This window comes from Acanthaster planci, linkage group LG06 (assembly GCF_054643075.1).
Source record: "Acanthaster planci isolate LZ-2023a linkage group LG06, COTS_SCS, whole genome shotgun sequence".
NCBI lineage: Eukaryota > Metazoa > Echinodermata > Asteroidea > Valvatida > Acanthasteridae > Acanthaster > Acanthaster planci.
In genome coordinates this window covers 13331575-13355423 of record NC_141782.1, presented here as the reverse complement: position 1 = coordinate 13355423, position 23849 = coordinate 13331575, and the positions used below count along the sequence as shown (strand labels likewise).

Sequence of the window (23849 nt, the reverse complement as noted above, 5' to 3'; positions counted from 1 at the left end):
TCATTCAGCAATGCTGTCTTGACATCTGCAGGGGAGGCGCCACGGTTTTGGCCCAAGTACAGCGCGACGGCACATTATGGCCAAAGAAAAAATCAAAACCTTTATCATAGTGGACTGTGGGAATATAATCTATATCCTTTAACTTTTTACCCAAAGGTGGTAATCACATTATTGGAAGTTTTGTGTAGTGTATTGCTTCAAAGCAAATAACGAAACAAACAGTTTGCATGTTTATTTTTTCGTAATTTCTTTACAATAAATGCAAAAAAAAATCTTGCCCTTTCCAAACGCGCGAAATCTTCAAGAAGGCTCCTATTATTCCAAAGGAAACTGTTCATGTTATGCAATTAACAAAGGGTACATCATGGATGCTCTTTATGCGAATGAGAATCTTGTTTTCTTGCATCCATTCTGCGTCCCTATCCCCTCCCCACATTCATTCCATGAACCATTCTTTTTAGTCAGTCTCTTAGCATAAGGCTTTCATCCGGGTAAGATAAACCAAATTTATTTTCAATCAATAAGTGGTGCTTATGTAATATCTTGCTTCTCAGGCCGCGGTGCCAGCATTGCTAAAACTGAACTTGCAGAGGAAGAACGTTACATGAGGATGTGGACCCACCAGTCACGTGAGGAAAGGCCATGGAGATTCCCGATTTCGTCTTGGTGGCACTGAAGCTGTAGTCACTGCAGGTAGAGCTCAGGATGTCCACGCCAGGAGCGAAGATATCAAGACAAGAGCCGTGGTTGGAGAAGTGCGCCAACTTATCTTTGTTGTCCACTGCACCTACGGTAATTACCTGGTTTGTGAAAATAGTTTGTGGATATGCTTATATCTTGAGAAGTTTATGAACAGAGAGCAAACTTCAAGTGAAAACGTTCCAAGCTTCACTTTGACTTTCACTGCCCTACCAGTATTTCTCTTGTTTACAAACATTGCTCACCCATTACATAATGGTCTGCCACTTCCTCATCTGCAAACATCTACTAAAAATAAAGATTTCCCCAAATAAGTGCTAAAAAGGTAGTATTTTCATTAAGTGGTTTATTAAATAACTAAAAAAAAGGAAGTGCAGTGATGGTAGCTCACTGACCTCGTCCACCATTGCAGGCGAGACTTTGCAGGCATCGATGTTAGAATTACCGGCCGCGATTGATACTACAAACCCGGCGGCCACCATCTCTCTCACCGCTGTGTTGATAGTCTCGGACCTAGACCATCCTAGGGACATCGACACGACTCCGCCTCCCGTCGAGCCACTCTGTTTACGCACCGTTTTCAAAGCTAATAAGATGCACAAATTGTGCAATTTAAACCTCAGTTGCACGACCCTACACAGGAGTTGCTTTTTATCTCCTTTTAAAAAATTGCCCAACCGTGCACCTCTTTATTCAGTGAAAAATATAGTGAAGGTGTCACTTGGACGATGGAGTGGATGTTAACGACAGGCACCAAAATACCAGAGCATTCATTGCGATTAATTTCACCATCTTGCAATTGGCTTTGTCTGAACTGCCTGCCCCAAAACAGTACAGTATCGAGCAACACGTTTAAACCATGGAACTGGTCAGTGTGAACACGGAGAACAATTTTTAAACTTGTGGCTTGAGGAAGATCTGAACAAGTGGTCCTCGTTTAATGCGAGAGAAAATATTTGCGTTTTTAACGGAATAAAGCTCAGTGTGACTCAATTTTCTCAAGTCAACCTCGAGAAGGAGGCAAAAGACAAGAAAAATGATTATCCTTTCCTCGAGGGGAATGTAGCGTGGTTAAGCTTCGTTGCCTGTTTTCAGAGAGCAGAGGGTTCGAATCCAGCTGATGACCATACTCTGTGGCCTCGGACAAGTGGAGCACGAATGTTCTTTTTAAAAGTTAATAGCACATATCGCTTTTACGAGGATTAACTTCAAAATGATAGCGGTACATTGTACATCTACAATCGTCCACCAGGTCGACATCACATTCAGTTAGATTGCTGTTATTATCAAACAATATGTTTTAATAAGAAGAATTTGTTCAGTGGGTCTTGTATATCAAGGTTAGCGTCCGTTCTGTATTCTCGGCAAAATAAGATAAATCATTCATAAGCTTAATTTCTTGAATTGATTACTGTTCATAAGAACAAGGTGTGTAATCATTTCTGAAATTCAAATCATATTGACAAAAGTTTCGCATTTTAAAATCCGAAAACTCTCAATCTTACATCATTCATTAAACGAGCAGGTATTCGCAGAATGAGAACCGGCAAGACGCAACGGATCTTGGTCACTCGCGGAGACGGGAGACGGACTCTCCTGAAGCGGTTCGCGATCTCATCAGCGACGCGGTCCATTACTTCAAAACCCTGTCAAGATTTAAAAACAAATAAGCAGTGTGAACATTAAATCACGCTAGGGCACCCTGCTCAATATGCAGATGCAGATCTCCGATGTCAGATCCGATCTCCGATGTCAGATCGCCCCGGGATGCCTTTATAACCTTAAGTCAAAACGCAGCATTTAAAGTTTGTGTTCAACTTGTTGGAAACTTAAGATTAACCTCACGCAACGCATTTTTGTTTCTGGCAACCAAGACGTGAGGAGGAATCAAATGATTCATCCTCAGTCGGAAAGGGAGGGGGAGTGAAACCCCATTCCTTCCAGAATTTATTCCCATGACAAAAAGGAGTCTTCACATCGGAATGTCTATTGCTTTTTTTCTGCGGCTTGATTTCCAGTAGTGACTAAATGTGAAGCTAAATGCGGAAATACCTTGCAACATCTTTTTTTTCAAGGGATGGCTGGTGTGCTGAGGACACACACTCACAAAAATCAAACAGGGCTTTCGTCAATGAAATAAAACTGAGAAAGTTTAATTTTCCTCCATGCAAGAATATAAAAATCATTCATATTAACCAGGCAGAATGGGTCTGTTGTCCACTCTCATACGCCACTGGATTATATCCGCACAGGGTTACTGACCGTGATCTTGACTATCCAACTGTTGGGTATAGGACGATCGTCAGACGTGAGTAGAGGTGCGAGGTCGGCACTGGCGACGGCTACGCATATCAGCCCGACGAGTAAAGCTTTCATGATTACCCTTGGCTGTCTGCTTCGGAACACCTCCACTTAGTAACCGTCGAAATAACGTTTACAAGAAGACGAATAAATGACTCGCAAATTTTAAGGGACCAAAAAATTGCTGGAAAAGTCCTTTCAAAACACGCAGTTATGACCATAAAGAACTCAAATTTGTCGCCCACAACGAAAACTCAGACAAGGTGATCATTGAAGGAGAACTTCCACTTGCAATATACAGTTGATCAGCAGGAAAAAAGGATTTCGCCGTTGTAACTCATCTGATGTGTTTGTTTTTTTATAAAATTGCCGCATGAATTATTTCCTGAGGCGAAGTTGGATTCAGTATTGTAAGCTCGTTGAAACATGAGCCTATGCGTTTTCCTTTCGGCAGCATATATACTTCAACTTTGGAGCATGTGCACTCTTTCCCAAAAAGTTAAATGAGAAACAAGAACGTTGGATAAATAACCTCAACCTAGTTCGCTGTGTGACCTTGACTTTCAGTTTGGGTGTCGAGTCTTAAGATGAGTTATCAAATTAGTCAAGATAGCTAGTGACAAACCTTGACATGCAGATTTTTATCATCAGTTATTTTTAAGACTAAAAACATTGACTGTCTTGAATGTGCTATAATTGCTTTTGTAACTACTTCATACTTTTAAAGGAACGATCTCCAAGAAGAGGGATTTCACATTAGCGCCGTCTGTGCATATCTGCATCGAAACCGAGACATTAAATTTATGATTTTTTAAAAAGGTCACGTATTTATTGTTATTTTAAAATACTTCACGTGAACTAAATGTTTTCTATTTCTATTACCTTTTAATTAAATTAATGCCCTTTAACTTTGGCTTTGGTCCATTGAGTAGAAAATAATACTGCCAGTTGCCTCTTGACTTAAGACAGCGCCCTCAAGAGTTCGGCAAAGGTAAGACTGCTAGCCAAGCAAGGAAGGGTGCACTGGTGGTACTACTCGACTGTGCGCTTTGCGCAAGTTAGCTTTTGCTCAGAATCGATAAAAGTTTAATAAGCGTTTGTTCTTATCAAGCGTGTATTTTGATCTTGATAGGAAGATATGGCATCGATTGAGAAGGAAAAGGGAATGTCAATATTTTTGGATGTAAGTGGAAACTTTATAAGCTATGCTACCCCGTGGCTGGCCCCACTTGTGTGGCACGGACTCTCACTCCCGGTCCATCCTTAGCCACACATCCGTACACGCAATTTCGTGTCGGCGTATTGAACATTTCTGCGCACCCATTTATCATCGTGGGCGCAATTTCTTTTACACACGAACATGATTCTTGACCTTTCTGCTTTCTAAAAACCATTTATTGAATGATTTCATTCACGTTATTCAGGTACATGTATTTTCCAGTCTTTTTGCCATTATCCACATCAGTAAACATCTAAACTGGTGCCAAAGTTTTGGAAGAGCCCATTGGTACATGTAGTATCTTATCGCTTAGTCCGTGTATTACATATGTCTTGACATGAAACAGCCGTCGAGACGATGAGGGGTCAAGTGACGTAATGTTCAACGACCTCATTTTAAAGATGGCGACTGTGAGAGTGAGCCCGTTGGATTGAATGGATAAAGGCAAAAAGACTGGAAAATATCTGAATAACGTGAGTGAAAGCATGGTTTTTAGAAAGCGGACAGGTCAAGAATCATGTTCGTGTGCAAAAGAAATTGTGCCCACGATGATAAGTGGGTGCGCCAAAATGTGACTCGAAATTGCGTATACGGATGTGTGGCTAAGGATGGACCGGGAGTGAGAGTCCGTGCCACACTAGTCGGGCTACCCCATGGCTACCCCTAGCCCCGGCCCCACTAGTGTTGCACCTACATTCAGGCCTGGTACTAGTATTAATTATTATTAGAGGGTGAATCGAACTTTTTCACTACGCCGACACGCAAATTTTGTCTACGGATGTGTGGCTAAGGATGGAGCGGTAGCGAGAGTCCGTGCCACACTACTACTTAGTTCTAGTGGGGCTAGGCTACCCCAAGAACTGTGGGGTCTGATGTCCGCTCCGTTCCCGATCTCACCATGGAGGAAGGTCCTTCCTCCATGTCCTCCATGGAGTGACTCAGTCGGCTTGACAATTTATTATATACAGTGAATAATTATGTTGGCATTAATGTCTCAATTTTTTTGCTGTTCTTATACAACTGAAAAAAAATTTGCAAGGGACATTTGGAATTTCTAACATAAATTTTGAATGACAGTTCAGGTCTATTGGGATGGTTATAACTTTCGGGGATTAGAACTCAAAAAAGCAGACATTTTCAACTATTGTTTCAGACATCTAATAAGTAAGTAAAAGAATGAGTCCACCATGTACATGTACGATTATATCCCACTGATGTTACATCATGGAGGTAGATGGAAAAACATAGCCTGTCCAAAAGAATCTCCGTATACCGACTTGGCGCACGTGTGGTGAGCCGAGTGCACACAGACTCTTGACCAATCAGAATCGATTAAACTGTCTCGCATCTAGGTGTCAGTACATGATTTATGCAGCTGGCATTATCACTTCTCAGTGGGCATCGTCAAATGTTAATACAGGGCCAAGTTGCCATTGTTGAATAGGGAGACTGTCTGAAGTATTTATGAATTATCCTTTAATAGGCCAGTATCTGGCTGGGCCAGAATTACATGTAATTGTTGAGTATGCCACAAAAAATATGACAAAGATTGATGACTGATGTACATGTACTCACTAGTTGTGCACAAGATTGAAATACATGTACTGACTGCACATTGCGATAAGGTTCACTGAGCTCTTAAGACCGTTTACCCTGCAGATGTAATGTGCTAGCACTCGAAACTAAACACATGCGGTTTGAAATGTATTACTAAAAATTACAATTCACAAGAATAAAAATGAACAAAGCAAATCTTAATAAGGCCCCAACACTAACTACAAAAGGTGGGGTACGGGGGATGGAAATCGGTACATGTAAATCAACACAAATATAAACAAAACTTCATATTGTACCATACGCATGCCTGCAAGTTTGCCTAAAAAGCTAAATTTTTAAAAAAGCTGAAATCTAGAGACTCTCCAATAACAACAGTGCAATTTTGCACTAAACACAGAATCTGCCATGGAAAACAAGACACAAATACGGAGAATTTCAAAACTAGAAAGTGAAACATGAAAATTCAAGAACAAAACTAACCGGAGACAAATACATGTACAGGGAGGCCTACACCAGAAAAAAATGGACTGCAAAAAGGAACATTTGCCAAGGAAAGTCCTTACATGGAGCAATACTGTATTGGGGTGTTAATATTATCCACGTCTTACATGTACATGTTTTAATCTCTTGCAGGTGTTTCGACGGGCAGACAAAAATGGTAAAGTTTTCTTTGTGTCCTTTTTCTTGGTGGGGGGGGGACACTGTATGGACTAAATCTCCAGAACAGAGAAACAGTAAACCAGTCAACAGTGATTTTATTTGTTCTGATCATTCAGTGTTAACCGCATAGAGCATTACTATAGAATGCTAACTTCTCATCCTCCGCGCAGAGAAAATTTGATTCTGCCCTGGGCGCAGACATTTTGAATCCATGCATGTGCCTGCAGAATGTTTGAAATCGGACAAAATGAGTATTGAATCCTGTACTCTGCATGCTACTTTCATCGGCCACCAATGAAATCTGATTAAAAAAGTCATGGCAGAATTATCTGCAGCGCATTTGCACATGCATTTACATTGCTTATGCATTGCAAAATGAAACCTCATTTACTGAATGTGTGTTTACATGAACATGTAGATTTTTTGCGTATCGGCTTTGTTGACGCGTCGTTTTAGAATACAGATGCAGATATACAAGTGCAAATAGCCGCACAGAAGTGACATAAAGTTTCAAGTTTGCCCTAGGCTTCTGCACAAACATGGATGCGCCCAGCAGACATCATTTTGTACATGAGTCAGTGCTCTACATGTAGTTTTTACACATAGCTCCGTGGTTAGTCTCTAAAAAGGCATGGTTGAAATCGTTTTGTAATTGTGGATATTTGACCATGATGAGCTGGTACCGGATTATTTTTGCTAATTTACATGCATGGTACATGGCTGTTTCATGTTTCAATCTGCTTCTGTCCGTTTCAATCCAACCCAATCCAAGGATTGGGATGAAGGATTTAAACATTGTTTTTCATTTTTGCGGTTAAGATCCTTTCTTTTTCACCCTCTTGTGTGCGCATGCATGCCCTTCCATTGGCACTTTTCATCCTTGACAGTGGGAAAGTTGTTTTCAAAAGAGCAGCACTTCTCAAGAATGGTATGCCCTGTTATAAAGAACAAAAAATAGATTTGACATGACTGGAAGAAAACAGATGAAGAACCTCACAAGAGATTTCATGTGAAGTAGTAAAGACAGACCAGATACAATGTCAGACGTAATGGCAGTCACAGGCACATTCAATGTTGACAAGGGAATGCTTTTGTTGCAGTTTATTTAGTGAGATGTGTTCAGCCTGGAGGTCTGGTGTTGGTCTTTTGGGGTCTTGAGATGCTAAAAAAATGCATTGAGATGACATCAGCGAAGGTGCATGGAGAGGACAATACTTCATGTACATGTATCGGTACTGACTTGTCTGACTCCCTTTTCTCCAGACGACAACTGTCTGTCATGGGATGAGTTTCGATCTTTCTTCACTGATGGCGTACTGACCTCCAGTGAACTGGACACGCTGTTTCATGAGATTGATACCCATAACACCACAAACATTGACACTGGAGAACTCTGCAGTAAGTTGATTGGCAACAGTTGATGTCATAAGAAACACTGTATTAACACTTTTTATTCTTACCTTCACACCAAGGTGTTTGTGAAATGTGTCTTGGGGATTTGTGATCCAGATCTTTTGGCTCCGCACACTCAAAAATTCTTCCTGTTAAAAAGTACTTGTACATCATAAGTCTATTTTGAGCAAAAGTTAAGAGTACATGTATGTGTACATGTGTGCTGTTTGTTACAAGTATTGTCCAAATTTGATGGATTAGTAAACAGTGGTATTTCCGATCTTGATTTGCCTCATCAGAAAAATCAGAACTTTTTTAACGCAACTGTACTTTTGAAGAACACAATATGCAGTCCAAAAGAATTTGTTATGCCACCAGAATTACCTGGAATTCATTTGAGGCTAAAACAGTTTTTATTTACTGCCACAATATTCCCCTTTTTTCCGTATTGTCAAACAGCATACTTCTCAAAGCATCTTGGACCTTACAGGGAGATATTTGCCGCACTGGAGGACATCAATAGCTCCGTGTCCACAGCTCTGCAAACAACTGCCACGGTGAGTTTGTGGCTCTTTAAACTGGTTGTTCTCATCGTTAGTTGGGTGAAAAAAAAAATCTTGACAATACTCGTTAGACCAGTGTGTTCTGTTGGTTTCCCATATACAAAACTAAGAATATTTTGTTCATTTATTCAGTGTTTATGAAAGATAACTACTGTGACAAAATATTTCATAATGCTGGCATCTATTAACAAAAGTCTGGCCATGCATTCCCACTCTGCGTTACTCATCAGGAGTATCCGGAGAAGAACTTCCAGGACCAGTTTTGCGTTCGCTTCCTCTTAAAGGAAGTCCAGACCCAGTTGGCAGCACTGCTAGGGACCATTGGTGCAGCATCGGACCACTTGGAAGAGGAAGCAGTGAAGAACAGGTGAAGGCTACATGCATGTATTGAAGAAACAGGCACCTTCCACAGGTCAAAATTATACAAAATACATGAGCCTTTGCTGGTTAACTTTAGGGGTCTTACATGTATTTATTGCCCCTTTGAGGTGTACATTGGAACGCCGCTATAACGAACATGACGGGGTCCATGCTAAATGTTCGGTACAGTGGCCGTAGCGAAATTAATTGCCAAACGTTTTGTTGCCTTGTTGAATAGCACCCTTTCTTGTCTAACTGAAGTGCACCCTCTTGTGATACTATGATTCGCTGTTTTCGTGATTTTTTGCGGCATTATAGCGGCGTTCTACTGTATATTTTTTGTTAATACTTAGTATTTTGATCACTGTCCATTTGCTCTGTGCATGCTTTGCATCTTGATCTGGCAGCTTAACACAATAAATATAGCTGGTTCAGTGATTCCTGTGTACATGTGTGTTGCTTAAAATGGAATTTTGCGCATGCTCATTAGATTGCGATTGGACAGGGTGATTCTGACGTGATTGTACAATCTGCCAGTTCGAGGCTCCGCATGCCTATAGTGGCAGCTTGCAAAGAACTAATTGCACACAGCCTTGGTTCTGTTTGAAGCTTATGACCTGATTGAATAGTATAAATTTTAATAAATTAAATTAAAGGTTGGCTTGATTCCCTGGCAAATACAGTACATGTAGCTCTCAGTATTAAATGTAGTTCAGTTCATAAAAGACGAGTTGACGATTGCCCCGTCATGCAACAGTGAGTTGAGGGTAGTCCCAACTGTTAGTCTCAAGGCTGGCTCACGCATGTATTTGGCACAAAAGTAAATTTGGACACCAGCTTGTGACAGCAGCATGACCGTGATTTTTCAGAGTTGATTGCATGCAGAGTTGACTGTACTGAGTTGGGCTGCAAATGATTTGTGCCGTCAAATTTCCCTTTTCACTTTTACGTTCACTGTTATGAACCTACCCGTCATGCGAGTTTCAAATACTGGAAATTCAAGGATGCAGTCATCCTGCTTGTGTAATTTACTTGTGCTGTTTGCAACAAGTGTTCAGTAATTCTAATACCTACTTTAAAGCAGATATTAATGCATTTGTTTCCCGTCTTTTTGTCTGGATTTCCCTTCCTCCTGTCTGTCTTCTATATTTTGTACATCTCTCATTCCTTTGAGCTGATACAGTGATGATGACGAAGGTAACACAAGGTAACACCAATTGCAAAAACTTCAAATATCTTCATCTCACACCAGTTTTTTACAGCGAAGCCCAGTTGATTACATAGGCTGAGATGATTCGTACATTTTACTTTCAAAGAAATTGATTTCCAGATTTGCAAAAAACATCACATTCGCACGTGGCTCTCTGTTTTTCAGCTTGCTATTCTCTTCAGCTATTTGCATGGTGGATAAGACTTGTACACTTTGGGTTTGGAATGGCTCCGAAATTTGAGGTTTATTTAGTATGGAATGAAAGTCTAGGCTAAATACCGATATCATAAACTACATGTATTGAAAAACCGAAATTGTTTTCATTATTGGAATTCATGGGAGATGGCCTTCAGGATGATGAGATTTCATTAGAGATTAGGGATGTTCTCATGTAATGCAAGCATTATTTACCATTTGATTTCTCAATATAAATAGACATGTTAATAACTTTCGCAGGGATCAGGCACTGGTGAAGACGATACCCAATTCTGTTCTCCAATTCACTGTCATTCTTCTCAAAGGCTACTCATTTCTGCTATTCTCAGTGATTCAACTTACTATTCCTTGTTCTGACCATTTCATGTTATTTCCTTCAAGTGTAAAACTTCGGTAACTATTACGTAAAGCTACAAAAGTTGTCATTTCGTTTGGTCATGAGTTTTGTGCATGTCACTGCAGTGTAGTTGGCCACATTATGTTAACCATGCAGAAAGTTCATTCCCTCGACTGAAGGTCACAGTCTTGCTTGTGTGAAGTGCTGGTGCTATTCATAATTTTTTACTTCAGCTTCAACAAAGGCAAAGATCTTGAATGAAACCCCTTCATTGACAAATTCAACAAGGGCCAAGAGCAAGTAGGTTTTGTCAGATGCTGCTGACAGCACCGACCTATTTTCCTGCTGTTGGATTGTGTTGGATTTGAGAAGCTGCACTTGACTTGGCACAGTTACAAGATGTAGTGTTGCTCATCAGGGGTGGTACATTTACATTATGTGCACATGTACATGTAGCATTCAACAAATGGGGAAGGGAGGTGTTATGAAGTTCTGCTCCTCTGAAGCTGGTCTGGGGCACCCCCTCCCCTGACACACTTTGAAATCTCTTTTGCCTTCTAAGGCAGTTTTGAAATAAAGTTTTGAACTTTTTTTTTTGGTGTGTGCCATAACATTTTAATAAGGACTGGATGGGGGTTCGGAAGAATCCCCCAAGATCCCCCACTGTCTCTCACCAATACATGTACATGTATGTGCAGTGCTGCATGGTCATCCAGTCTTCCTTCATTCATACTTTTAACCTACATGTATAATGTGACAAATCAGATTGTATGAAAATAGAAACAAATTGTGCGGACTATATTGTTCACAATATAATATTCTATGATGGTATTGTCGTGACTGTCATGCTAAAGCTGCTTTCATTTTGCGCAAACACGTAATCCGCCTTGAGCAGAAGCACCCCCTCGTCAGTTGAAAGGAGCCATATTGGTTGGGCGTGTTCATTTGGTTGGTAGCGATGGAACCGTAATACATGTGCAGTATGCATTTCGTAGTCATTTGTGGACCAGTGAAGTTCAGTTCAAACCAAAAGAGACTCCGTTGCTAAGGAAATTGTGCCTTCTATTGATCCAGCTCAAGGCCCATAACATATTATTCAATATATCGTTAAAAAATAAACATCTTGTGTAGTGTGTCTTGCGTCTTGAAGTTTGCTGCTACTGCTGGGGTGCAGAAAGTTTGTATCATGGTGCTTTGTTGTATATTTGCATACTGCATAGAGACATTGAGAAATTTTTAAACGTACGCCCACATAAAATGTTTGAATAACATGTTCATATGGAATTGTTTCTTTATTCACAACACTGCTTCAGGTCTGGGCAGACTCAGGTTCACTTTGACGAACCCCCTGTCAGCACCAAGGCTGGCTGGCTAGCTCGGCGTGCCAAACGACAGCTGTCAACCCAGACAAGCATTCCTTTTGACAGTGCAAGTAAGAACAGATGCATTCACATATGGATGTGATATTTGTACATGTACCTGCTTGCTTTATGAACAAGTGTTCTTGGGATTTAAATGAATGGCAGATGCAACCAAAATTTGTCAAGTTGCTTAATTAGTACAGAGGCGCCTTGAACATGTCAGGAATGTCTACATAAATCATTTTTAATGACTAGCACATGCATGTATTGCTAACCAGGCTGGGTGAGTTTGTATGGGGAATGTTTTCAATATACACGCACCACCCAGTGAAAGTTTTGCTTAAGCTAACATTTTAAGAAATAAGCATAGATTTCCATCCTTAATTTTTGTACCGATGTTATTTTTTGGTAGCGCTTATCGGTGAGATTATTGAGGATTCCAGCTAGTAAATTTGAAATACAGGTCATAGCCAGTTTCGGGTATGTGCACATTTCTGCAGCCACTCACCTGTTTCTGTGCAGTGCCAATACAAGTTTTGCTGTTGTGAGTTAGTTAAGAACGCAGCCAGACTTTGTTGAATGATAATCACCACTGCAGCCCTGTTACCGGCACATGTATTTCCGATAGCAAGACCACTTCAACAAAAACTGGCAGATGGACATTTTGGATGATTTTGTCGAATTTTGATGAAATGAGAGAATGAAACTTAGTTTGGTCTATGTCTTGTACGTGTATGTTTTCCTGAGCTAATCTGGAATTATTTTGTGCTGTCGTTGCCAGGCATGAATGCTTTCTTCACCCAGGTGAACCGCCTTCAGGAGATGCTGGACAAGCTTGAGAACAGAGTGACCCTTGACCCTGTGGATGAAGAGATTGTCAAAGATGACAGCAACATGGTTAGTAGAAAACAGAAATCACTGTTTGTTGTCTGATTGAGTCCTCAGCACTAAAATACAAGTCAGGCAGGGCCAAAAAAAAATCCAAACTTAACCCTAAGCACTACATTGGCAGAACTGCAGGCAGTGAAAAAAAATGAGGCAGGGGGGTGTATTTGAATGGAATTCCCCCCTCCACTTCATTGAATACTCACAAAAGGTTTGGAGGTATTGGAAGGGAAAAAAATTCTCAGTTCAAGTTTACTACACACTACTCTTCACATAAAATTTTTCTTTGATGTGGAGGACATTGCATTTGGGAAAGATACTGGTGCAGTGGGTTGCTTGTCGTACATATACATGTATGGGGGCCAAAAGTCTAGCTGCAGGGTTTAATCTGAGCATCTTTTGGACCTTCCATAGGTTGTTTTGAACACCTTTTTGGGATTGCAAAGGTACACGAAAGTAAAACGTTGGCACTGTGGAAACACCCTATTTTTCAATTCTAGAGAAATGTCTCCTTTTGAATCACTGACTAGGAGTGATTGCAGTACTGTAGAAAGTAAGATGTGGCCACTTTTAACCCTAACTGTGCTAAACCCAATGTGTGGTCACTTTCTGAGGGGATTTTTGTGAGTAGTGAACAAGGAGGCATTTTGCTCAAGCTGTTGGATTCCGTCAGGTTCAGCAGGCTTCACACCATTTCTGTTGTTGGATTCTGCTGGGTTCGGTAGGGTACCCAGAAAAGACCTGTTGGCTGTTAGGGTTAATATTATTCTAATAACATTCATGGAGGTGCATGCTTGGTTTTGCTTTGTCAGCTAATGTTGGTGGCCAGGAAGCTGTGCGTGCTGGAGTCTGAGGACAAGCCCTTCCGATCCACTCTGAGGACCTACGTGGAGGCAGCTGCCAAAAACGACGGATGCCTCAAGTAAGATTGGTGTTGTGCACTGTTCCACAAACTCAGACAAGGCTGAAAATTAGTTTTCTTTGGTCGATCTTCATGTTGTTTGCATAAGGTGAAGATACTGGTGTTATAACGTATGGAGAGTTTGCGGTAAGTTTGTAATACCCTGGAAGTTAATATCTGTTTTGAGTTGTGTGGTTTTGAGAAGACCCATTTGTCTCAACTTGACCTTTTGAACAGCATGCTCTGTTGGTCATAAGGAGATCACACTGCACGAAATATCAAGTTGAAATGACTGGTTCTTCTCAGGACCACACAAAACCTGTGTTGTGAATGCAATGGAATATTGCTGAGCTTTGGAGGTATAAACAGTAAGGATTCGGCACAACTTCTGGCTTTGTACGTGTACTATGCACCATTGTCGGTGTTTACAGAAAACTTCTCAGGTGCCATTTTGTTTTGGCCACATACAGTCCATCAGTTGTTGCTTTGATTAATCAACAAGGCTCTAAAAGTCATCAACCTTTCACTCAACGAAGGCTTGAAAATTCTATGGAAGTTTTTGAGGTTTAAAGTCAGGAGGAAACAGGCAAATATTATCGGAATTGAATTGAAAAAAATCAACATGCAGTGACAGTGCAGGTACACATGGTGCGACCAGTTGTTGTATTGGATGATGGAGAGACGTACTTAACATACTTAAGAAAGCCTTTTTTTTCTGGATTTTTCAGTTTTTCCTCAAGTCTCACTTGTGCTGTTGCCAATCAATTGAATAGCTTTTGACTTGGTGCCCTTAACACATCATCATTCTACTAATTTTTGCATGGAAACCTCGAGACCAAGTCTTAGTGTACGTACAAGTCTCCTGTCTGAACTGCACAAGACTGGGTTATGTTTTATTTTGTGACAAAAACACTACAAATCATGGACTTAAACTTGATGTACTGTACCTGTATGGAACAATCAACATAGTGGACAAGAACCGCGCAAGACCATTGCATTTTGAGCATGCCTCCACCATGAGACCTCCATGTGAAGATGCACAGTGTTTATACCCATATCACCTTGTGAAGTTTGGGGGTCACCGGCATATCATTAATACTTAATGAGTGTTTCTCAAATTTGCAAAAAAGGGACTTGCGGAAGCCTACTTTTTGGACATTTTTTGGATCATAAATGGGAAAATTGGTCCATTTTTTCATGTTAATTTTGGAAGACGGTCTTGCCACCTCTTTTTTAAAGGTTATGATTGGGGAAAGAGGGCTTTTCATTTCCGTACCTCTTTAACTTCTTATCCATTCAATCTACAGAGTAAAAAATTTGATTCTCTGCACACTTTGCATAGTTGGCTATCTGTAAAACAGATCCAACTTTGATCACTTGTACATATAGCTTGCAAATGGTAGATGTACTCACACGCAGTTCTTTTTTTTTCAGCCTGAGTGTGAGATCCTATTCTGGGACGAGCAATTTTGTCCTGTATGAAATGTGGGACTCGGAGGAGTCTTGGAAGAAGTAAGTTGTGCTCTCAAAAGCACTTCTGGTAGCATGAGTTTCTAAAAAGAATGACACGGACCCATGATTGCCAGTTTCACCAAATTCAGGGGTGTGAGAATTCATCATTTTAGTTGATTTCAGCTTTTTTTGGTTAGATGTTGACCCAGAATTTCCGCCGACACACTGGGACAACTGATCTGTACAAAAGTATTGGATCTTTTTACATTTCAGCTTTTTGCTACTGTAGCTGTTTTGATTTTTGCTGGCCACTCACACCCCTGGAAATTGCATTTTTAAGTCCTGCTTAGAAGTTGAGTACACCTACTTGTATATTCGAAGGAGTCATGTACATGTATTAACAAATGTAAAGGATACATGCATTCTCTGCTGCGGAAATTTAGGGAAGGTTCCTTTATGCACGAAGACTTCCATTTTTGCGTCCTTATTTGAAGTGAAACAAAGTCAGTTTTTCTCTGTATTTTCTGTAGCATTTGTAGTTGATACCAAACATCATTCGTTCTGGATTCATACTGGTGAAAAACACTCCTCATCACTCATACAAACAATGGATACTAAAATAACAAAACACTTAAAGTGTCATTTCCAACTTCTATTCAAGAGCAACATAAGTATATAACATTATTTTGCCATTTCCATTCAGTTATCTAGACATGCATATGTGACTTTCTCATGGGCGAGGATGGTTGGGGTTTGGGAATGCAGGGAAGCTTCCACCCCTTCCTGTGGTCCAACAGCCAGTCTTTTTTAAAAACTTGCCAAGCATGAGGAAACATACACCAGTACATTTGTGAAGTCTGAAATCAATCTTACACACATAAGGTTTTAGTTGCTGTTGTCATTTACAGGTAGCATGTGTGTCTGTCAGTGTAATGAATACACCTTGCAAATGGGAAATCACGCTGAAAGCTCTGTATGGTAAACATCTCATTGCAGCCATATTTGAGAAAATGTATAGGTTAGGCTAATCCCTCCCATTCCTTAGGGTTAACTATGTTTTATAGACAAGGTTTACGGACCATTTTGTGTTTTATTTGTCATGGCAGCCATTTTGGATCCAATGTTTCCAAAGCATTTCGCCACAGCAATGTGGATCATTTGGAGAAACCTGAGGAGATGTCCAACTTGGCAATACCAGGTGAGTAAATCCCACGTCAATCAGAATCAATTACACGTGGTGAAATGGACACATTTGATGTGGTACATGTATGTTGAAACCAGGTGGAAATTGGCTCAGACGCATGTCAAAGACACATGTATTGGTAGAAATGGGGAAACGGCTGAAAACGCACATGGTTGACAATATTTATTAATTTGTAGATTTTCAGACATTTATAATGCTACTCAGTGACTTTCAAAAGTTTCAAACTGAAACATGTTTTGCCATTTTTCTCTAGACTATACTCTAGACTGTCAAAGTGCTATTTGTCATTGTGGAATTTTTAACAGTCTGAATTACATGTAAAGACTTCATTTTGGATTATCATGTGAAAAAAAGTCAGTCTGTATTTCACTCAAATTGCAATAACCCAAGTATGTGTATGTGGTGCACCATGTCTCAACATCGTTGGGTTTCTTGCATGAGCTGGGAATTCTTTTCAGGTTGTACATGTAACCCATTTAAAAGTTCAGCTTACGCAATCATATTGGGTGGAGTGAGTTGCTTCAAAGAAATCAAATATGGATTAATTTTTTACTAATTCATCATGTTCATTGCAAGGATCATCATTGCTCAATTTATCAGGACTGATATGAGAAATGCATCGCTTTGGGCTTTTGGGGGGCAATGGAAAACTTGTTGGGCTATGAAAGAACTTTGAGGTGTGCTTTCCGGTTCCAACACAGAAAACAGGAAACTTTTTTCAGAATGGCATGGGCGGATCTACTTTAACAACTGTTTATGATTGCTGTAATATTGCAAAGGAACAGCCATGATCATCTTGGCCCAACATGTTTCATATAATTAAGCCCCTCCCCTTTGGTGTGCTACTGACCATGTGTATACATACACATGTGTTATCATAAGAGGTCATCACAGCATTTCTGTTTTAAAGCTCCCCAAGCACAGGAGGGTTGATGTAATTACTGTATAAGCACAGAATTCTTTATGACATTAGGCGACGAACACATTGTTAATACTGCACATGTTGTGGCACTGGCTTTCAGCAAAAGGACACTTCTTGACAGTCACAAACATTTAGTGGAAATGTCGAATTCTGAGAGTAAACTAATTTTGCTTTGTCTTACAGCATCTTGGATCTCAGACTCCTCGCCCACGTGTGTCATCTCTGGTACAGCCTAATGTCACGTCTGCCACGTGTGTATGCATGCCATAGATGTGCGTCATCAGAGTTATTTTTATTAGTTATCGCACAAGTGCGAGTGGAACACAGAAAAGAGTACCAAAGTGTGATGTCACTGTGAACCAGAAAGTGTCGTGCAAACGAATGGAGTACGCGCGTGTGTTGGTTCACGCGCTGGTTCTCGCGCTAATGCCTTTTACACACTAATTGTGCGCGTGACGTATTCACTTCGGTACTCTACAATGTAGTGCGTCTGTGTCCACTATACCATGAGGCTGAACAAGCGCTACATTATTCTGTGTTCCAGGAGCGCTAGCGTGATAACAAATTTATCTTCAAGCAAACTTGACGTGCAGTAAAATGTTTTAGGGGCCTATGTGCACAAACGTGTCAGCCGTGTACTGACAGTAAGGTTGGCAGTTGGGCATTTAACTTTTAGGGTAAAAAAATAGTGCATTACGCGGGGTTTGACATGGACTGTGTGACACAGCTATATGTCACACTGTCTGTTGCCATGGATTGAACAATCAGAATTGAGAAAGCAACTTTGCTTGAAGATAATCTATGAACCACATGCATGTGTAGTTTAGCATTATATTAGCTCTACATGCTTCGTTACAGTGGAGAAATTATGAAAAATCCCAGCAGTGATTTGCACTGCAACATGTATGACAATTAACAAAACAAAAATTGTCAACAGACATTATTGCTCAATAAGCCTTTTGTGAGTTAACTTTGACCCAAATCTGGTACACTGAGACCTTTAAATTCACGTGAACTTAGCAACTTGAATTCTCCTTACTAAAACCACTGTTGCTATACCTCATGATTCAGGGCAAGCTTTTGCTTACTTACATAAACGATGCCTTGCAACAATACAGTTTTCAATGGGTAAGAAGGGCACAAAGGAACCTTTCCATTCCAGAGATGGTGGTCGCTGTGCGAAAGCTTGCCCCGAATTAGAGGTATAGCAACAGTGTCTTTAGTCTGGGGAATTCAAATCGTCATGTTTATGTGCAATCAGGTAATTCGGTGCACCAGATTTTATTCAAATTTAACTTGCAAATGGCTTATTGTCCAAATGGTCAGGACTGACCGAGAGCTCCAAACTGTGCAGTGCGTAATTCCTGTTACTGTTTTCTATGGATCACGTACAACTCATGTTGCTGAAGTCAGACACTGCTCCCACGAAATCACAAAAATGCCCGTGAGCAAAGACAAAGTGGAGCTTTCATGAAAAGCAAACGACAAAGGGTATATTTCCAAACTGGGCAGCCCACGCTTTTCCGCTTAATACGTTATGCAATTGCTCATACGTTGGCCGAACCACATGTGCACATGCTTTTACCGCGTGTACAGTGTATGGGCATCGTATACATGGATGGGTTACAGTCTGTAGAGATTTCATTCAGAACTTTTTGAGCTGTTTTAAGCTTAAGCGCAACATGAAAGGGAACCTTTTGTTCTGCATGAAGGCCTGCAGTTACATGTATATGAATGACTGAGCAACTTTATTCCTAACAGGATATCAAAATTTCTTCAAAATTTGATGGAAAAAGAAAATTGATCTTTTGGAAAAGCACAAACAATACAGCTTTAAGTCAAAGGCTCCATGTACATGAACTGAAAAAATGGGCATTATCACTTCATCAGGTTCCATAACACTTGCCAACTTGTTTTAGGCATTACTGAGGTCAACGAGGGTTTTCTGGTATATTTTCAAAAATGTGCTTGTCTTTAGAAGTAGTTGCTTCTCCTCTTTAATTAGCAAAAAAGTGGTGTGTTTTATTTGTATGCTTTATGCACCATATTTTAGCAATGTTTTAAGACTGCTACATGTAAATCATCGGAGATGATTCAGTCCGATGTTTACTTTTAATTGTAAACAATTAAAGAATGACAACACTTGAAGAAATCTGTAATATTTTGAAACTTTAGTACTTCAGTTAGAACGAATGTAATAAACATTGATGATGTCATACATACATGCAAAAATATTTTATTTTGCCAAATTCTATTAGATGTTTTTCCATTGGAACTTTGGAACAGATGTGCCATGAAAAATCATTAAACCCCAACATTACAGCTTAATGTTGCCTGTAACTTTTCATTAATTTAAAAGTTGATATTGATTTTCCAATGTTTTGTTGGTGGTTACTCTTGCTCTTGGGTGACCTTGCACTAAATTTGCTTTCATCTTTTTGTCAAGTTGACAAGGGTGTCGATCGAGTGTGGTTAGAATTGTATTTTGCTAATTTGAGGTTTTAATTAACCCTAACACTCCTCAATCCTCCAACAGGTGAAGGATTGAGGAGGGTTAGGGTTAATTATCCGGTGTTTTGGACAACACTACACTCATCTGTAGCTTTGTTATCACACCTGTATTTACATAGATTAAGTTTCATTTGAAAATCTGGATTTGTCCTCTACTTGACTCACTTCCAGTTGTCCTGCTGCAGACGGCCTTGCTTTCATCTTTAAAGGTATTCTGATCCTCTGAAAACCATTTGGAAGAGAGTGTTATGGAATTCAGTTTTCTATTGTCTCCTAGTATTCTCAGCAATCCGTATGTTTTTAACTACCAACTTTGACAAAGTTCTAAAATGGTACGAAACTGATCATATCTCTTTTTTGGTAATTTTTCTGTGGATTTCTGATTTTTCAGCACGTCTGTCTTGGCCACACTGGGAAATTCGGTGTGCACATATTCTTTGAGTACAAAAACTTACAAAATATTCCTGGATGACAGCGCAGCAAGATATTCTTGTAGGTAATAATGCTATTTCAGTGCATACTTTTCCAGCATACTTTCGTCGCAAAAACATCCTCTTTGATGGCAATGCGGTTTCAGCTCTTTTTGTGGAACTACTGGATTTGCTGTTGTTTTTTTTTTCAGAATATCTTTTGGGATAGCACTTGTAATTCAGCACATCTTGCCACATTACATCCTGGCTCACATGTACTTTGACACTGAGTCAACTGCAAATTTGTCTAGAATGACATTGGCAATGACATGTCTACATTTCCTCTCAGGTGATATTTGTGATAATTTATGGGTAGTTTCTATTTACTACCTGATCTTTGCATTCAGTGTTGATGAGTAATTAATCATACATGTATCATTAAACAAGAAGATGGAAAACAAATGAAGCACAGCTCAACATGATAGCAAGCCAAGGTTTTAGCATAGCTCACCTTCCTAAGGGCCATAGAATATTCAATGTTTGTACCATCAGGAAAACTCATGCCTGTCTGGAAGATGACAAGTTGTTCCACTTCTTTGTGTTGTATCCAAATCGGTGCTTGTTACGAGGCAAAAGCTCAACTTCATGATGCACAAATCCCACAGGGTCGGTTAAGAGCAAGACTAGTGGGGAAGGCGAAATGCCAGGCAGTAGGATGGCCACTACAGTTTGGCAGATGAAGTCCCTGTGGCTCGGTAAGACAGCTTGCAGGAGGCTGGAATCCCAGGGCAGCGTCTGCTGGTGGTGTTGGTGGTCACTGTAGCCTGGCAGACTTTCCAGGGTTTCCTCCCGAGTCTGCGGTGTGGGATGCCCCCTCGGAAAAGGATGAACACCGGCACCAGCACTCCTGACAAGATGGTGAAGGCATCGAGAGGTTGGTGGCCGGTGCTGGGCTGCTGGATATCCTCCTTCTGCTCCATGATCCAAGGGCTGCTCCTTGGGCAGGTGTCGTTAGGAACCCCCGTAGGTGGTATATTAGGACTCCTTGGCGGACCAGACACCAGGCAGGATGGATGGTGAAATCCTGCCATCAGACAGCTCATCAAGGTGACTGCCTGCCCTCACAGCTGATGTCACCATCCAGACTGGAGGATTGGAGGATAGCTTGCCAGACAAGTTTGAGAATCTTGGTAAGAGGATTGATGATCAATATGTTGAATTCGTCCTCTGGAGGGGGAGGAAATTATCCTTGGACTCTCCAGGATTTCCTTCTCAGGCTTTGGTGTGGGATGCAACACCAGCACTCCCAATAAATGATGGAGGCATCGAGAGGCCAGTGGTTGGTGCTGGGCTGTTCAATATCCTACTCCGTGATCCATGGGCTGCTCCTTTAGCAGGTGTTGTTAGGCAGCAGGACACCTCGGCAGACCAGACACCAGGCAGGATGGATGGTGAATTCCTTCCTTCAGATGGTTCATCGAGGTGACTGGGTGTCTGGTCCCCACCTGCCCTCACGGCCGATGTCACCAGCCATGCTGGAGAATGGCTGGCTGAACAGCACTAACCAAAAAAGGTCCGTCAACAGCACCGAGGCACTTTACAAAAGATGGTCAGAACACAACAAAGTGAACCTCATTCTTAAAAACCACCAGATCTTTCCTGAGCATATTAGATGACTTTACTCTTCCTGGATGATTTGTTGAGGCCCTTGTTCTTCTCTTTCCCTACCAGTAGTACAAAAAATGAAAAATGAAGTGAAAAATAAACCAAACAGTAAAAGATTCTTCAAGTAAACACTAATCTTTGAGTGTAGTCTGTGTGCCAGAATCTTGGCAAAATCTGCACATCCAGTGATCTCTCACCTTTTTCCTTGATTTCTTTCATCCCTGGGTTGACATGCGTTCCCTCAGCAGATTCCAGCATTGACTTTTCAGTGAAGACCTAGCGTGGAAGAAAGACTAAATGATGGCTCCTATTTAGCTTAATACCATATTGCTTGAGACACACCGGTGCTTCAAGTCATTGAAACTCACGTTTGACATTGTTATCAAAAACCATGCATTCATACCAGTAATCAAGAAGCACCTGTATAAAATTGTCGTTACTCTGTAATTTGGGCCTTGATCAGCTGGATATCAGGGACCCATTTTCTTCAGGGTCTCTGTTAATCAGACATGAGGCAGGATGGAGAGTGTTATCCTGCAATAAGATGGTTGTAAGGATGTGGAATCCACAGTCCTTTAGTGGACTGAAAAGCATTGCTGGGAGCAGCAAAGGCTGTGACAATGGTATCAACAGTGACATCTCATTCAATTTCCTCAGAGGATATTTACATGTACAATTCCATCTTCCATTGATTTCTCATACAAAACTAATGATCTTTATCCAGACTCACAAATAATTCGTGAATAAATCTGCTTTTTTTCAGGTTTCGTATGCTTTACTTTCTATGTAAATGGTTTTTAAAAAAAAATTCCCCTTACCTTGTCCTTTGCTGGTTTTGATGTGCTAATCCCACAACAGTCAAGAGCCAAAGCAGCAGGGTAACCCAAAAACTCTAGTCTGGGAGTTGATGCTCCATACGGTGCATTTCAGTCTGTGAGGCACATCCCTATATGGCAGTCCATGTTGGTGATTCAATTTTCAAAGACAGTTTTACATGATCTTATTTCTTAATTCTGTCGACCACATTCTGCTGAAAGAAATGTGAAAATCTTTGGGGAAATGAGACTTGTCTCAGGATGGGGCCCCAGGCAACTGTGTACTTCTAACTTCCCCTGATTTTTTTCATACAAACAGTTTTGAAATCAAAACTAAAATTGTCTGTGCTATTTGATAACATAGTGCTTTCTAAAGCATTGATGGCCACATGGTATGTTAGGACACCGCTTGACTCTGAATGCATTTGGACTCAGTGTTGTCTCAAAAGTCATTCTGATATTCAGTTCCTGTTTTTTTTCATGAAATACTTGCTGCAAAATGCTTTTATAAACCCTTGCCAACTTGATGCAAGTGAATGTAAAGTTTTCCCACTAAAATGAAGGCAACTTTCCATGAGAGCATTTTTGTCCATATGCTGAAATTGTGGAGAGTGTACATTTAAATGTGTAAGTGAAACGCTGTAAACGTGTGCATAATGTATCTTTAGCACTTGATTTCTGTGGGTTGGAACATGCGACATTTTGCACAAATGTAAGTTTTTGTTTGCACTTTTTTCATTGGAATGGGACACAATGTTGCTGGTTAAGTTTGAGTACTTTATTGAAAAAGATAGGTTGGTGATATTTCATCATGTGAAATACAGTCTCTCATTTTGTGCTATACTTGTAACAAATACTAAATTGTAAAAGTTTTACACTGTCGTTTTGTGTGCTTGCCAAAAATGAAACGATAATCTTATCAGAATGTGTGTTTGTTTAGCTTGACAAGCGAAAAAGACCAATAAAACCAATATTCATGAATGGCAGTTGTACAATGTCCCAGTTGCTGTTTTCTGAAGTATTCCCATACCATCAGAAACATGATCAAAGCATCAGTCAAAGATAGTGACAACCTCCACACCAACCAAGACAAAGTGAAATATGAAGTAGTTCCTCATTTCAATCAGCTTCCTCTTTCCTGGCCTGTCCTCATTTTTTAGTTCAAGTTCTCATCTTAAAGAATGCTTCAAATTTCGACCATGTTTGAAA

At 40.4% G+C, this 23849-nt stretch overlaps 3 protein-coding genes across 4 annotated transcripts; 1 reads left to right on the top strand and 2 right to left on the bottom strand.

Moving 5' to 3' along the window:
- Window positions 1–563: 563 nt before the first annotated feature.
- Window positions 564–1232, bottom strand: LOC147798835 (uncharacterized). The gene is made up of 2 exons (XM_087137813.1): window positions 1095–1232; window positions 564–800 (listed from the first exon to the last, which is right to left on the bottom strand). Exons 1-2 carry the CDS (start codon window positions 1230–1232, stop codon window positions 573–575), a joined length of 366 nt encoding a protein of 121 aa, XP_086993939.1. The 3' UTR covers window positions 564–572.
- Window positions 1233–2177: 945 nt separating this feature from the next.
- Window positions 2178–3075, bottom strand: LOC147798834 (uncharacterized). Its single transcript, XM_087137812.1, has 2 exons — window positions 2962–3075; window positions 2178–2345 (listed from the first exon to the last, which is right to left on the bottom strand). The coding sequence occupies exons 1-2, from the start codon at window positions 3073–3075 to the stop codon at window positions 2178–2180; spliced, it is 282 nt and encodes a 93-aa protein (XP_086993938.1).
- Window positions 3076–3986: 911 nt separating this feature from the next.
- On the top strand, window positions 3987–23626 carry LOC110988674 (N-terminal EF-hand calcium-binding protein 1-like). Of its 2 annotated transcripts, XM_022252423.2 has the most exons (12): window positions 3987–4183; window positions 6410–6434; window positions 7700–7834; window positions 8288–8385; window positions 8622–8758; window positions 9935–9958; window positions 11828–11946; window positions 12657–12772; window positions 13573–13682; window positions 15096–15173; window positions 16220–16311; window positions 17423–23626. In XM_022252423.2, exons 1-12 carry the CDS (start codon window positions 4139–4141, stop codon window positions 17473–17475), a joined length of 1032 nt encoding a protein of 343 aa, XP_022108115.1. In that variant the 5' UTR covers window positions 3987–4138; the 3' UTR covers window positions 17476–23626. The 2 variants fall into 2 exon arrangements, with proteins under 2 accessions (XP_022108115.1, XP_022108117.1); XM_022252425.2 differs by lacking the exon at window positions 9935–9958 and having other exon boundaries at window positions 3988–4183.
- Window positions 23627–23849: the final 223 nt, after the last annotated feature.